We start from the raw sequence: 15,126 nt of genomic DNA, 5'->3' as shown, positions 1-15,126 counted from the left end.
CTAGCTTTTGAATTTAAAATGGTAATATAATCTTGGCATAATAGCATTCGCAGAGTTTGCTAACTATCTTCATGATAGTATTGTACAGGATTCTCCTAGTGATGTAGTGAAAGCCATCTATGATGTCTGTTTTGGAGCTGTTGTCCGGATAGTTCTTCAAAGTGATGATCATAGTGAAATGCAGGTTGTCTAAATTTTCTTGGTTCTTCATTCTCCTTTTGTAAAATGTTGGAATGACTCCTATGCTGCATCTATATTGGCCAGAATGCAACTGAATGTTTGGCTGCTTTTGTATCTGGGGGAAGACAAGAAATGATCACTTGGGGTGGTGATTCTGGATTTACCATGAGAAGTTTACTTGATGCAGCTTCAAGGTAGTGAGCTACTAGTTTGCTCTTTTATTTATTTATTTTTATTTTATATATATATTTATTAATCCTACTGTAAAGCTTGCAACCTCTTGCTTAACTTTGTAGAATTTTTTTAAAAATTGTGCTGCACTACCTTGAAGAAACAGAAAAAGCTTTTCTAATTGACTAGCAGAATTTAGATAATTTCGGTCATAATTAATTATTCTGCATCTGAAAGCTTTTATGTTTTAGTTTAGTTGCAATATAAATGTAACTTTAGGGATATTATTTTGGTTTTTGCTTTCTGTGTGTTGTGGTGGAGTGTAAGGTGCACTGGGTATGAAATGTGAGGGATGAAATCATGTGAGTTTTCCTATGTGGTTCCGACTTAATTGTTGGTTTAGACAAAGGGAGCAAGTTTAAATTGAAACTTTAATTAGGAATGAGATGCAGCAATCTAAAGTTCGGTGGTGTATTTAAGAAGAAAAATGGCGGTAGATTGGAAGAGTTATATGCGCGTTTATATCATTGAATATCTTAAAATTACAAGAAAGCTCTGTCTAGAATATTCTAGCATTACAGGATAACCTAAAAAGATTTTAAAAAAGCAAGACGATCCCAGACTTGATAATTTATGCATAATCACTTGTGTTAGGGGCCCTAAAATGGCTCAAGCTTTGCAATTATTTGTCGAACCATTTCTGCATTCTTTTAGCATTTCGGAGAAAAGTAGTTTTTATTTTTGGTGCGCTCATGTTTGATTTTGAGTTGTGAAAATATAATGTATTGATTACCTCTTTTTTTTTTTATAGGTAAACGTATTGATTACCTCTAGTTTTCCCCTTCAATGTGTTCTTTTTTAATCATTTGCAAAGTGAAATATTGAGATTTTCCATCCCATTACTTCACCTCTTTTGCTGAATGCTGATCTTTCTAGTAACCGGGGTTCTTCATTGCTCATTCAGGAGTTAGTATTATTCTATGTGGAGTGAGAGTTGAAATCTCTGAAACAGGAAAGGATATGATATATCTTTCTTGGTGAAGTGATGGAGTAGTTTTGGGTTGTGTTCTTTCTAAAATGATTGTTGTGGTTTATTTTTTATTTATTTTATATTTTTTAGTTCTAACTTCAGTATTCATGTACCTGATAATTTATGGTCATCAATATTTATAATATTCTCATTACCTATAAAAAATACTTAAAAAATATTCTTATAGATACTGATTTGTGGATGCTGATATTTGGGAAATTCGCATGCAGGCTTCTAGACCCCGAATTGGAAAGCTCTGGTTCTCTTTTCGTTGGGACCTACATTCTGCAGCTTATACTGCATCTGTCGTCTGAAATGTCACAGCATATTCGAAACCTGGTTGCTGCTCTTGTTAGACGAATGCAATCTGTTCAAATAGTGGGATTGAGAAGTTCCTTGCTACTTATTTTTGCTAGATTAGTAATGTCCTTTATCTTTTAGCTTCATTATGAGTTATTTTGGCACCCTTTTTTTTAGCTTTATCTGCTGATGTTGTTTAGAATGACCGAACCTTGTAACTGTTTCACACATATTATTCTCTGGTAGTTGCATGTATAGCTCAAAGCCAGTTGGAGGAAAAAAAAAACAATTTTCATGAGAGAACTCTAAAACTGAAATTCCTTGCTATTCGCATCCATTCTTTGCTGTACTGGTTTTTAAAGTTGCTGAAATTTGGTTCCACTCTTATATTTTGAGGTTTCTACCTTATCGGTGGAGTTGCTTGTCAAATTTCCTCAACATTGCCTGATTACTGGTGTGGTTGAGAAGTTAGGCGCCCCCTCATATTTTCTATGGATTGAGTTTGGAATATTTTCTTCCTTTAAAATGCAGGTTCATATGAGTTCCCCAAATGTTGAGCAATTTATTGATTTGCTGGTCAGCATCCCAGCTGAAGGCTATGATAATTCCTTTGCTTATGTAATGTCAGAATGGACAAAGCAGCAAGGTAAGTACACCTTATGCCTTGGTCTTTTTTCAGCAACGTATTCAAGCAACACTAAATAATGAGGCTTTGATGATGAATGTGTCATTCGGAATGGGTTTCATAATGCCTTGTGTTAGAAAAACAGTTGATCCGATTAGCGAAAAAGGAAACGGTTATTAGTGTCATTTCCGGTTAGTCAAGTCATCGGTCAGTCAGGTCAACCCGTGACCCAATTGACCTACTATATATTTTTAATTAGATATTGAATTTTAAATTGAAAAATTTTCATATTTCCTTTTTTTTTTTTTTGGTTTTTATTTTCAAACTGGTCAAACAGGTCGTGTCGAGTTCGACCTGAATAAATAAATGTGTCAAATGGGTTGGGTCGGGTCAACTTGTGAAATGATCGTGCGGGTTCGGGCTGACTGAAAAATGACCCAAACCCAAATGACTTGACCCGACATCTTTTACCTCTAATATACTTAATCTAGAACCATAGGCATTTCATTGTGCATGGATGATGAAAGGATGAGGTAAGTAGTAAGACATTATTACATAATACTTTTTTTTCTTATTGGCACTGGGTATTTGGGAACAAAGCCCCGACTAATCTCGTGGTGCACAGACCCTCGATAAGGAATTTTTCCTTGAACTACCCTAGGTGCACTTAAGGGAAATTCCCTCAATCTAATGACCCCTAGAAATTTTTTGCACCCAAGGAGTTCGAACCTTAAGACCTGGAAGGAGCATATGTAACACCCCGCTCCCCACAATAAAGAAAGACATTTTTTTTTTAGAAAATTACGAGAGCCGGAGTGCTACGATTGAACCTGAGTTAAAAAAGGAAGTGCCAAGTACAAAGATTCCTTATAATAAATAGAGTCGTTTTGAGTTAATACTGAAATCATAAATGAGAGTGCGTGAAAGCATTTATTAAACTTTCTCAAAGATCGTGCCATAAAAAAATAATAACTTAAAATGTCTGTACATGGTCTAGGCCACTGTCACGCCTTATTGGACAAAGCCCCGTCCTGCTGCTATACCTTTATAAATATTTTGACCTGAGGTGGTTTAAAAACATAAAACAACTAAAATGAGTCAATTACTCAGTAAGAAACTCATTATAACATAAACATACTTAACATAAGGTTTTTCATAAAATATTTCATGCTGAGAATTTAAAATCATTATTGTTCATACGTATGCTATGACATGCATGATTTATTTTGGGCTTATTTAACTTATCATATTTATCATGTTGGCCCACACACTTAACCCTGTGTGCAAGGTTGTACACTAGGCCCACATCCCGCGGCTGCAAGGGGAGCTGCTAATAGTATTCTAGCATACTATGTTGGACTATGCTTAGCTCCGTGGCTTGCACGCACATCCACCTATAAATCGCATTGGTACCATGCATCTGAATGACCATCTAATTAACTATTCTGAGCTTATCTTACACTTGATCTTATGAAAACTTACATGTCTTATGCAATGTGAGATGCAAAATACATACATAACTATAATATGCGGAATGAAACATAATGAATGACGTGCTTACAAATATCATGACATGCATGGTACGTAAACACTGTTTTCCAAAGAATTGGCTTTAAGAATAATATATATAACTAGCTAACGTATACTAATATTTAGTATGAATTTATGATCAAGCTACTTATCTTGTTGTGTTGCTTAAAATTTCTGACACAAAATTGATCACGGTGCGATGGAGGGACGACGGTGGTTGTGATTAGGAGGGAGGAAGAGATGATGGTGGCCTTGCCGTGTTATAGTGCATGAGACTATTTATGAGATGGTATGGGTTGGGTTTAGGAATTTTAAGGTGAAAAGGATTATCGAATTGTAATCCTAGTGTGTTTGAAATTAAAGACATACTCTAGTAGTTCATTTAATGTAGGATTGAGAGTGACCGAGATTGTGTAGGAAACTTTAATCAGTAATGATTTTAAATTGAAATAAATTTTTAATGGCCGATTTTTAAATTCTAAAAGGAGTCTAACTCCTTCAATAAATAATAAATGAGATTTAACCTAGTTATTGAGTTTAATTAAAACTCCTAATCAATCGTAATAATTTATCGCTTGTGGGCTTATCAGATATGGCCCATTAAATATAATTTAGATATAATAAAAATTATCTATATTCCAACCTTAGAATTATTGGGCCGGATCGTTACAGCATACCACCAAGACTAAGGGCAGGTTTGGGGGTGGGATGAGACACAAAATTCTCATCTCATCTCATCATTACACCTTTTTCAAATCTCCATACAAAATATAATAAACGATTCAACTTTTTCAAATCCCAAAACAATAATAATATTAAAACACAATATTTTAAACTCTCAAACAAAACACAAAATTCTCATCTCACCCCCAAACCTACCCTAAGGCTCTTACCCCTAGGGGTTAAACCTTAGTCCGATGGCCCCTTGTCATATACTTTTGACAAAGCCTGAAGTACAAAAAATGAAAAACTAGGGATTTTAAAGGGGAGAGGCATTGAAAAGTTCCCGCCCTTTTCTTATGATATTTAGTTAGATATACAGGGATGTGGGGTTAATGATATATCATATAGAAGTTGAATCCCTGTCTTTTTTTTTTACAAGTACTGAGAAACTTTATTCCCAAGAATGGGCAAAACCCAAGTACACGGGACTAATATAGAGGAAATACCTACATCTCTCTAAAAACAAAACAAAGTCTAAAACAAATTCTGAAAGTTAACATCAACCATTAAAAGAGTTTTAGCCCATAAACACAAAGTGCTAAAGAAAAAATCCCTAAGTTCTCCCATCGAACGTTCTTTGTCTTCAAAACATCTCTCATTCCTTTCAAGCTATAGACACCACATGAGACATGAAGGAATCATTTTCCAAATATCAACAGCATACTTTCCTCCCTTTGATCCATACCAACCTGCCAATAGATCCACCACATCCTTAGGGATCACCCAAAGTAAACCTGTTCGATTAAAAACCTCATTCCACAAAAACATGGCCACTTCACAGTGAAGAAAAGGATGATTAACAGATTCTCCATCCTTCTTGCACATGACACACCAATCAGCTATGTACATACCTCTCCTAAGATTATCAGTTTTCATAACTTTGCCAAGGGATGCCACCCAACTGAAAAAAGCCACCTTGGAAGGGATGCCAAGGGATGCCACTCAAACTCATCTCAACTAATCATTACAACTTTTTCAAATCCCAACACAAAATATAATAAACAATTTAACTTTTTCAAATTTCAAAATAATAATAATATTAAAAAATAATATTCTAACAATATTTTATCATCGTAACTCAACTCACTTCAACATCCAAACACACTCTTAACTCTCCAAATATTTTTCCAAGGGAACTCACAGCTACTGTGACAGGTTAATATGCTGTAAAAAGAAGAAACAGAGAACTTGGAATTTCCTGTGTGAACCCACAGCATGCTGTCCTCCCTTCCTAGCATCACCTTGTCTGTATTGAATCCCTCTGTCAATACAGATAAGATTTGGTTTTTGTCACATGTGCAGGGCTTTGCAAAAGTGCAGTCTTGCAGTGGCAATTTCTCATATTAATATCATTTTGATTGTTTGGAAAACGAAGAAAAGTGGGTTTTGAAATCTACCCACCTTTCTTCTTAATGATTCAATCCTATTTCCTTGAACTGGGGTATGCAATTCTTGAGTTTATTATGATAGCTGTTGTCACAATTAATATTGAAGGTGATTGTTTGTTCTCTGTAAGGAATGGAGTTAGATTTTGCGAAACTTATAGTATGAAAGAGGCTAACCATTCTAGTAGGAGGATCCCTTTTCCCCAACTTGTGCCCTTGAATGATGGAACAATATAGAAGTACAACCATTTAGCTCCCCTTCCCTTTCTAAATGTTGCTAAAGCTAGAATCTATTTTTTGAAACATTTGTGGCTAATTCATTTTAATATCAGGTAGTAGTTATGGCAATTGAAGCTTTTTTTTTTTTTAATGAATAAGATCTTCATTAAACTGAAAAAAGGAAGATACAAAATAAGGGGGTAGAAAGCCCGTCAAAACATCTTGTTACAATCAATACAACACATAGACAAACACAAAAAAAGGTTCAATGGAGCTAACATGGTCTGGGCCCATGTTCCATGGTAGACCACGGAAAGGACCGCCAAATGGTGTTTTTAATGTTATGCTGAAAGCCACAACAAATAAGGATGTACTGTAGTCGATTGCTTGTAGATATTCTGCAGAGACTTCCACACCCTCGTCCTCCATATCCTCAGGAAGGGAGATTTCCATACCAATTGAAACCTGGATGTGAATGCCTGGAGATATTTGAAATCAATGAAAGTAGAAGATAGTTAAAAGCCTTAAAGCTCCAGTCAGATGCAAATATCTTAAATGATAATTTGGTGATGATTTGTCTCAAATGCACAGGCAGATGGAAAACAGCTGCATTACTTCACAGCAATGATGTACCCAGAGACGCTCCATCTTGCATTTGTCATGCGCCAGGGTTTAAATTCTACACGCATGCTTATAATGTGCATACTTGCAGAACTTCCTTATTTGCATTGAACTTATAATACAGGCTTAAAATTTATTAGTTTAAAAAAACTAACTAAATGAATCTCCTAGTCTTATAGGCAGCTTTGATAATTTGTTGCTTTCATATAGCCTTTACGAAAGCACTACTCATATGGGTCAATTTCACTATCAACCACAATGGCGATTGGCCAAAAGCTTGCTAGAAGATACAAGTCGATTAAAATTATCATCTATACCAATTTCTACTTGACTGCAGGTGAAATTCAGGGGGCCTACCAAATTAAAGTGACTACCAGTGCTTTGGCATTGTTGCTTAGTACCAGGCATGTTGAATTAGCCAAAATCAATGTCCAACACCATCTAATTAAGGTCTGCATATAATTTTAAATGCATTTTCATTTTGGATGTGCTCTGTTCATTTTTTAAAAATTCATTTGCATTTTTTGGAAAAGACTGCTCCCGGAATAACCACGCGCTCCAGAGCTAAATTTGCTCCAGATCAGTGGACGGTGGTGCCACTTCCTGCAAAGGTATTTCTACATTGCATTTCATCTCTTGAAAATGATTTTTGGATGTACAGAATCTTTTTGCTGGCCCATGGTCCATGACATGTTTGCTTTTTCTAAGCCAGATGTATAGTCTTCTGGGGAAATATTGAAGGTGGCACTTTCTATTTCCATTCTTATTGCTTCTGAACATCATTAGAACTACTCTTGATATACCAGTCAGGGTGCAGCTGGTGAGTCATAGGGTGGATTGGGATGAGCTGTAAATTCAGATATCTTGGGTTTGATTCTACACTAGAACTTCCCTTGGATTATGTGATACATCGTTTTGTGGGTGGGGTTGCGTATTTGGAGCTTACTCCCTAATGTGGGTGGGTTCGAAGCCCCCCCACCCTTGGTGAGATTCCATGTCATCAGGAAAAAGAAGTTTGTTATACGGTTTATTGTACAAAATTTCTCTCATTCTATGCTGAAAGACTATCCTCTGTTTGCCAACATTTTCCCTTTCTATAGCAGAAATGACGTGTTCAAATTGAACAACCTTGCAAATCCTTTTTCCCTTTTCCCTTGGTGATGCAGATGTTGGCGCTGTTGGCAGATGTATTAGTTGAAATCCAAGAACAAGATTTGGCAGATGATGATGAGGCGGTAAGTTTTATAATCTGATGTCTAAGTCCAGGTCTCTCTTTTTTTGTTTTTTTGGTAAGTTGTTGAGGTCCAGATTATAACTTGTAGTTGGAGCTAAAAGGTTTGAACCAATTGTGTATCAGGATAGTGACTGGGAAGAGGTTCAAACTGAGGATATAGAAACTGATAAAGATTTGCTTGATTCACTGTGTACTACATCATCCTGTAGGCCAACATACGGACATCTTGAAGCAATAGAAAAAGTATTTAACAAGGTTTGAAAGGAACTGGATAACTTTCCTGTTGTCCAATAGATGTGAAATTTTCTCTCCTCGTTTTGATTTATATATATTTTTCTGGTATTTCTGGTTAAATTGCTTGAACATTTACAGGATCAAGACGATGACTATGAAGATGACCAACTAAGAGTCGTGGATCCCCTTAATCAGGTAGTCTATATATTCGATATTTCTGTTCTTTTTTAAATATTATCAAGGTTAAGCATTTCAAATGTTTTCAACTACTCAATTGCACCTCACAGATCAATCTGGCTCTCTATCTTGGAGATTTCTTTGTGAATTTTTGTCAGCATGACAGACAGCTGTTTGAGAAACTTTGCCAGGTGCTTTAAATTGTCACTCGAGCAGTGGCAAACATCTATCACTGTGAAGTCCCCTCCTTTCCAATGTTGTGTTCTTGTATATAACTAACTTAAAATATGTGGTCTTTTTTTGTTTTTTTCCCTTCAATACTATACAGAATTTGACGCAGTCTGAAAGGGATGCTATTCAGATGGTACTGAATCGCTAAGGTCTTTATTTGGTATTCCTTATTTTTGGGTGCTGTTCCATTCATTGGTTGATCGAAAGGAAGGAAAAAAAAAATCTTGCAGTTGCAAGGGATGAAAGGCTAGAGGTTGAGTTTGTAAGGTATGAGGTTTTATTTTCCTGTATTTTTTGCAATTTTTGGATTTAGCGTCAGTGTTGAGTGGTGATTGAGAAAATGTAATTTCTTACAGGTATACCCTAATTGAAAATTTTGTTGCCATTATTATTGAGAAATAGTTCCTATATCCGGTAGGGATTTCATTATTCCAAGCCATAGAGGAGTGAGTGTGGTCAAGGAAATACAAGTGTGCTGGGTTCTATCTCAAATAAGACGTGCTTTTGCTTATATAATCTAGATGTATCAATGTACACATTTTTTCATACGTTTTAAGTTATGGTTTTGTGTTGTTTTATTTTTTACTTTTTTCTGAGTAAGAATAATTATGAACTTAGGAACAAAGATGCTGCATGCTTGAGAAGGACTAGCCTCACTCTTAATACTAGGTTGGATATGATGAGCGAAGAAGTGATATGAGAAAGAGGAACTCCTTTTGTCTGTAATTTCTTTTTTTTTTTTGTCCCTTCCAGATCCCGTCCCCCACTGATATCTTCCTCCCTCCATAGAGCACAGGGAGACTCTGGCCTCTCCCCTAAAAAATCCAATCCTCCCATTTCCTTTTACTCCCTTGATTCTCCTTATTTTTTCCGAAGCATAGAATATATATTTTTAATATTATTTTTGTTTTGAAATTTGAAAAAGTTAGAATTATTTATTTTATTTGATATAAAAATTTAAAAAAATTGTAATGATTAGATGAGATGAGTTGAGATGATGACGCAAGTTGTGACCATTAATTAGCCAATTCATTACGCTCATGTATGTATGAAGTGGGAGCACTTTCTAATCGTTCAAACTTTTGTGTGAAATAGATCGAACATGAAATAATAAATTCTTCAAACAATTATGTTATACATGATTCATTATTTTATTGTCTTTATTCTTAGATTTTTGACATAAATTCTGAGAAAACGCTATAATTATTCACTCTCCCGTTCGTCTTAAATATACCCAATTCGGGGGTACCAATCTCACATGCTACTATGCTGTGCAATTATACATTTTTTATTTTTCATTTTTTACTTTTCAGAGCATGCAGTATCGTACCCAACTCAATCGACTTCCACCTTTTTCTTTTTATATAATCTTTAAGGAACTGAGACTAAATGAATCACGTAGAACAATTTTCTCATCAAAATGACGAGAGAAAATACATATTCTCTCTCTCTCTCTCTCTCTGTTGATCACTTGAAATACACAAATTAATTAGTTGCCGTGACAAGATACATACATATGTAAGGCGGGGAAAATGCTAAACGATATTCAATTATTACTCATATATATCTGGTTGGTTCTACAATTTTGCAATTAAATTAAATCATGTTCATTTCAAGATGATCATAAGCTCATAATATTCAATCGCAGTCTAATTTAATTTACTTTTTTCTATTACTTTAAAAACAAGTCGTGATGATTATATATATATATATATGATCTCAAAACAAAAATTATAAATTTGAACCCAATGTTGTACTTCATCCAATATAAAAGAGACTTCTCTCTCTTGTTTATTATTATTATTATTATTGTCATGCATGGTAGTCGTGTAGTGCGAGGGAGAAGAATCATGATGATCCACATGAAGAAGACTTACCACGCACGCGGTCATGATGAATTGGCGGAAAGAGATGAACTTGTGGAACGGGCATGGTGGTCATCATGTGTGCCATCACCATCGGCCCCATGCACCCCACAAGACTTCTAAATAAATATTCATTGAACGTAGACCATAACCTCCATATATATTTTCCTATGGTATATATATATATAGCTAGGTCGTGTTCCATCCTTCCCAAAACACACGCTATATATATAGTACCTTTTTTTTTTATGAAGATTCCATTGAGTCTTCCTTTTTAAGATCAGGTTGGATTGTTGGAATAATATACAACAACCATGCACCTTTTTTTTCTTTTTTCTTTTTTATCGAAAGAATTCCTCACGAGATCTATCATCTATACATGCATATATCATGAAAAAATGGACACAAATTCCTTAATTAGTATCGACAATATAGAGGTGATCAGAAAATAAGAGCTAGCATTCATCTAAGACCATCGAATTTAGAAGTCATGTTTTCTCGGGTAGTACTTATAATTACAAGATCATGATCAACTAGCTAGCTGTGTCTAACACTGCACGTACAGTAGTCACATGAAGCTAGCAGAGAGGATTTTCTAAGATATATACATGGATGATCCATGCAGATCATCATAGGTCGACTCAACAAGCCCATGCCATTATTACTACTATACTTAATTGATGAGCCAAGTTATTATTTAAAAACAAAAAACTAGCACAATAATTCTTAATATTGAACTAAGATATTATTGTCGGCATGCACGCGTAAACAACCTCTGAATCGGAGAACCAATTATCTCTAATTAAATACATGATAATCATGTAATCGTAAGATCAGGACGATATAATTGGGTATAAGTACTGCAGTATCATCAATTTTAAGTTATATTTTTATGAAAAAATATATAGTACTTATCACATGTTTAATGAGCACTTTGTCTTATTTATAAATGGATTGGAAAATATTAATTTCTATCCACATTCAAATTGTATTTACATATTTTAATTTTGCATGAATTAAATACATATATATATATATAGCAAGAAAACTAGCAAGCTGTCATGTCCCATGCGCCCCCAATATATATATATATGTATGTATATATATATATATATATGTATGTATATATATATGTGAGATTAATAAATATAATCTCGCAAATTATGGTTTCTTTAAGAAGAAACTGCACCAGCTCGCCGTGATGCTTGGTAAATTTTTTCGATAAAGTCGAACAATAATGAAACAAATAAATATATATATATATGAGATTAATAAATATAATCTCGCAAATTAATTATGGTTTCTTTAAGAAGAAACTGCACCAGCTCACCGTGATGCTTGGTAAATTTTTTCGATAAAGTTGAACAATAATGAAACAAATAAGAATTAAAAATATATGGATATGGCAGAAATATTATATTATATATTATTATTCTTATTATTATGGATAAATATTCTTAATTGGTAAAATATATGACAATTAGGAATATTTTACATGCATGCATGCATGCTTTTTGATCATCAATTCATGGTTTTCCGATGATTCAGCTGCATGTTAGCTAGCTAGCGTAGCCACCATGTCTCGCGCCGGTGACCGGAAGAACTCAAACAACAATATTTAAAATGCAGCAATTCCAGTTCCACCCCAAGTTCAGCAGTGCTGTAGACAGTTTGACTCAGAAATAGGAAATCACGACAAAGGGGACAGGTTACGCCCTTGTATCCAATCCATCTGTCTAAGCAAACTCTATGAAAATGATGCTCACATCTCAGCTCTCTCATCTCTTCTCCTTCTTCAATCTTGCTCAGACACACTGCACATGATTCTTCTTCTACTTCCCTAGTAGACCCCGCCGCCGCCGGCTTCCACTCGTAAACGCCGATCGCTGGTTCTGGAGCAGTAGTACTACTGCTGCTATCTGCCAATATGTCATCATCATGCTCATACGACCCTTCGGAGAAGGAATCGTAAAGCAAGATCACAAAATCCCGAATGATGGAGGAGCGAATTATCTTGTAAAAAAGCTTACACAAACCAAACATGATGGGAATTAGAATGAAAAAGAGTGAGATCAGATGAGTAGTAGAAGAAATTGGCGAGGTGGTTGAGTTTTCTGAGTGGATCATGATGGCAGATCGATCGATCAGAAAGGAGCTAGGCTGGAAATGAAACAAGAGTTGGAGTGCATGCCCGCCCTTCCCGGCGGCCAGTAGCTAGGGTCCCAGCGAGCAGAGAATTATTAATGCGGTGAAAGAGTGATGATGATCGAGAGCAGGGGGCGGGCAGACCTGGTTATAGTACTGGTTCTCAGTTCATACACGTCGACAGCTAGCTCGCACGAGTAATGTTCTTCCTTGAAAACTTTAATGGATCAATGTTACATCAACATGTCAACAAGAAGGAAACCAAACCGCACTAGCTAGCTAGGTACCAGGCAGCAGTTCTGTTACTACTTCTAGAAGGAGTACTGTTACGGATACTGAATTTGGGACCTACAAAATATCCCGAATAATATAATTTTTTTTATATATATATTTTTAATCATTATAAATATTTTAAAAAAAAATAAGAAATTCACAATGTGCCTCCGAAATTATTAATTACATTAAAATGAACTCTCAAACTTTCAAAACTTCTCAATCTCTCCTTTCGTTTATCAGCAGCGTTAAATCTAACAGAAATTCATTGTACGTGCTACTCACGTGCATAATATTCATTGAAAAGATATACTTTTTATCTAATTTATTATCATTGACCATATAAAATATAAAATAATATAAGTTATTAATTAATAATAAATCATAAATCATTAAATAATTTTTTTATTAATTTATATGTGGTTAATGAATATCAAATAATTTCATTGTGTACATAAATTATTCATACTTACTTGCAACTTAGGTATAAAATAATTTTATATATGGTTAATGATTAATGATTTATTATTAATTAATAGCATATATTATTTTATATTTTATATGATTAATAATAATAAATTAGATAAAAATTATATCTTTATGGTAAATTTTCATTAAATTAGATGTAATTTAACTTTTTCAAATCTTAAAATAATAATAATAATAATAATAAATAATATTCTAATAATATTTTATTTAACTTTTATCTTTTATCTAAAATCATTTCATTTCATCTCACTATTCAAATCGCACCCAAATGTCCCATTTTATGTATTTAACTATACATCTAAAAAAAAAACTCCTTTAAATAAGCAGAAAAAAGTACTAGCCCTTTTCAAAAAAAGTTATAAACTTAGAATTTATAAATTATTTGGACTGGGCATTCACAATGTATTCTTTATCCTATCATTCAAAGAAAAATTTTAAACATAAAATTTATACTCTATACACTATTTAAAAAAGTAAAATTACATATTTTTAAGTAGTGTGCAGAGTGTAGAGATTCTGTATAGCGCATCCCTCATTCAAAGTATATCATCAAAATTTACTTTTTTTTATTTTATATATTAACTTTTATAATACACTATATATCAGTCTATCTATTTTTTCTTTATATCATTTAAATATTATATTTTGTAATAAAAAAAATATAAGAAAAATTATTATGAGAGAAAAAGTACAAAAAAAATAGAGAAAATAAATAAAAAATATTTACATGTGTGCACAATCTACGCTACATGTAGTGGCAACACTATAGAAAAATTGAAAATGGATATGAAATGCATCATCTTGGATGCACTTTTGGGCTACTTCCCTTCAAATTTGACATAAAAATAGGTTTTACGAAAGGAAAGAATTATTTTGTCCACCAATTCTTATCACTATATTTGACTGTTTGAAAAAAAAATTTAAATACATTAATATATTTTTTCATTTTTAAAAAATATTTAAAAAATAAAATAAAATTACAAAAACAACCAGCGGTGAATGCGCGCTAGCCCGACTCTTTACAAAATCCATCTCATTCCATCAAATAAACTAATAAAAGTCCTGCCGCCATCATCATGGTGTGTTCCTGATCAAGTCACGTGACAGCCAACGCATGTGAGTGCACCACAACTGAAAAGAATTTGACATCTCACGTAAATAAAATAAAATTATAAATTGAAAGTTGAATTTTTATATCTTATATATAATAACAAAAAATCTCCACAACTTCCTAACACTCCACACTTCACATTATTTTTAATTTTTATTATTTTTTTCTTTTATTAAATATTTATTATATGAATAATGAATAAAAAATTTGAAATAATTTTAAAAAAATAAACTCAAAAAAAAAATTTAAAAAAATATTAAAAATTTAAAAAATTTAAAAAAGTGTGGAGTATGGAGTGTGGTGGAGGTTGTGTAGCAATGCTCATATAATAATTGTCAATAAGCATGTAGGTATTCGTCCATCACTTTTTTTCAATTTTATCCGTCATTTTCAATTCGTTTTCCCACTCTATCACTCATATATGTTGGCTGTTGTTCGGTTTTCTTATCTTCTTGTCGAGAGTTTTTTCTTCTCTTCTTCTCGTGTCTTCGATCCTTCAACTTTTCGAAATCTCCTTCTTTCCTGTGATTCTTTTTTTTTTTCACCGCTCTTATCAGATTCTGAATTTTGTTTTTTTTGTCCC

At 33.7% G+C, this 15,126-nt stretch overlaps 2 protein-coding genes across 5 annotated transcripts in view; one reads left to right on the top strand and one right to left on the bottom strand.

Moving 5' to 3' along the window:
• LOC109004339 (importin-9) overlaps positions 1-9,125 on the top strand; it is a 41,783-nt gene extending 32,658 nt beyond the window's left edge. For 3 of the 4 annotated variants that reach the window (XR_004797962.1, XR_004797963.1, XR_004797964.1), the window contains 12 exons: positions 89-184; positions 265-374; positions 1,612-1,801; positions 2,213-2,327; positions 7,122-7,234; positions 7,318-7,395; positions 7,951-8,019; positions 8,142-8,273; positions 8,391-8,447; positions 8,540-8,620; positions 8,758-8,927; positions 9,017-9,125. Coding sequence is in view for 1 of the 4 variants with exons in the window: in XM_018982860.2 (XP_018838405.2) it covers positions 89-184; positions 265-374; positions 1,612-1,801; positions 2,213-2,327; positions 7,122-7,234; positions 7,318-7,395; positions 7,951-8,019; positions 8,142-8,273; positions 8,391-8,447; positions 8,540-8,620; positions 8,758-8,808 (1,092 nt within the window). In the remaining 3 variants the exon portion in view is untranslated. Of the gene's footprint in view, positions 1-88; positions 185-264; positions 375-1,611; positions 1,802-2,212; positions 2,328-7,121; positions 7,235-7,317; positions 7,396-7,950; positions 8,020-8,141; positions 8,274-8,390; positions 8,448-8,539; positions 8,621-8,757 lie in introns of all 4 variants that reach the window. The other variant, XM_018982860.2, reaches the window with a different exon arrangement.
• Positions 9,126-12,088: 2,963 nt separating this feature from the next.
• On the bottom strand, positions 12,089-12,568 carry LOC118344197 (RING-H2 finger protein ATL65-like). Its single transcript, XM_035684301.1, has one exon. The coding sequence runs from the start codon at positions 12,566-12,568 to the stop codon at positions 12,089-12,091; it is 480 nt and encodes a 159-aa protein (XP_035540194.1).
• Positions 12,569-15,126: the final 2,558 nt, after the last annotated feature.

This window comes from Juglans regia, chromosome 13, assembly GCF_001411555.2.
Source record: "Juglans regia cultivar Chandler chromosome 13, Walnut 2.0, whole genome shotgun sequence".
In the NCBI taxonomy this organism is placed as follows: domain Eukaryota; kingdom Viridiplantae; phylum Streptophyta; class Magnoliopsida; order Fagales; family Juglandaceae; genus Juglans; species Juglans regia.
This window is presented reverse-complemented; position numbering and strand designations above follow the sequence as displayed.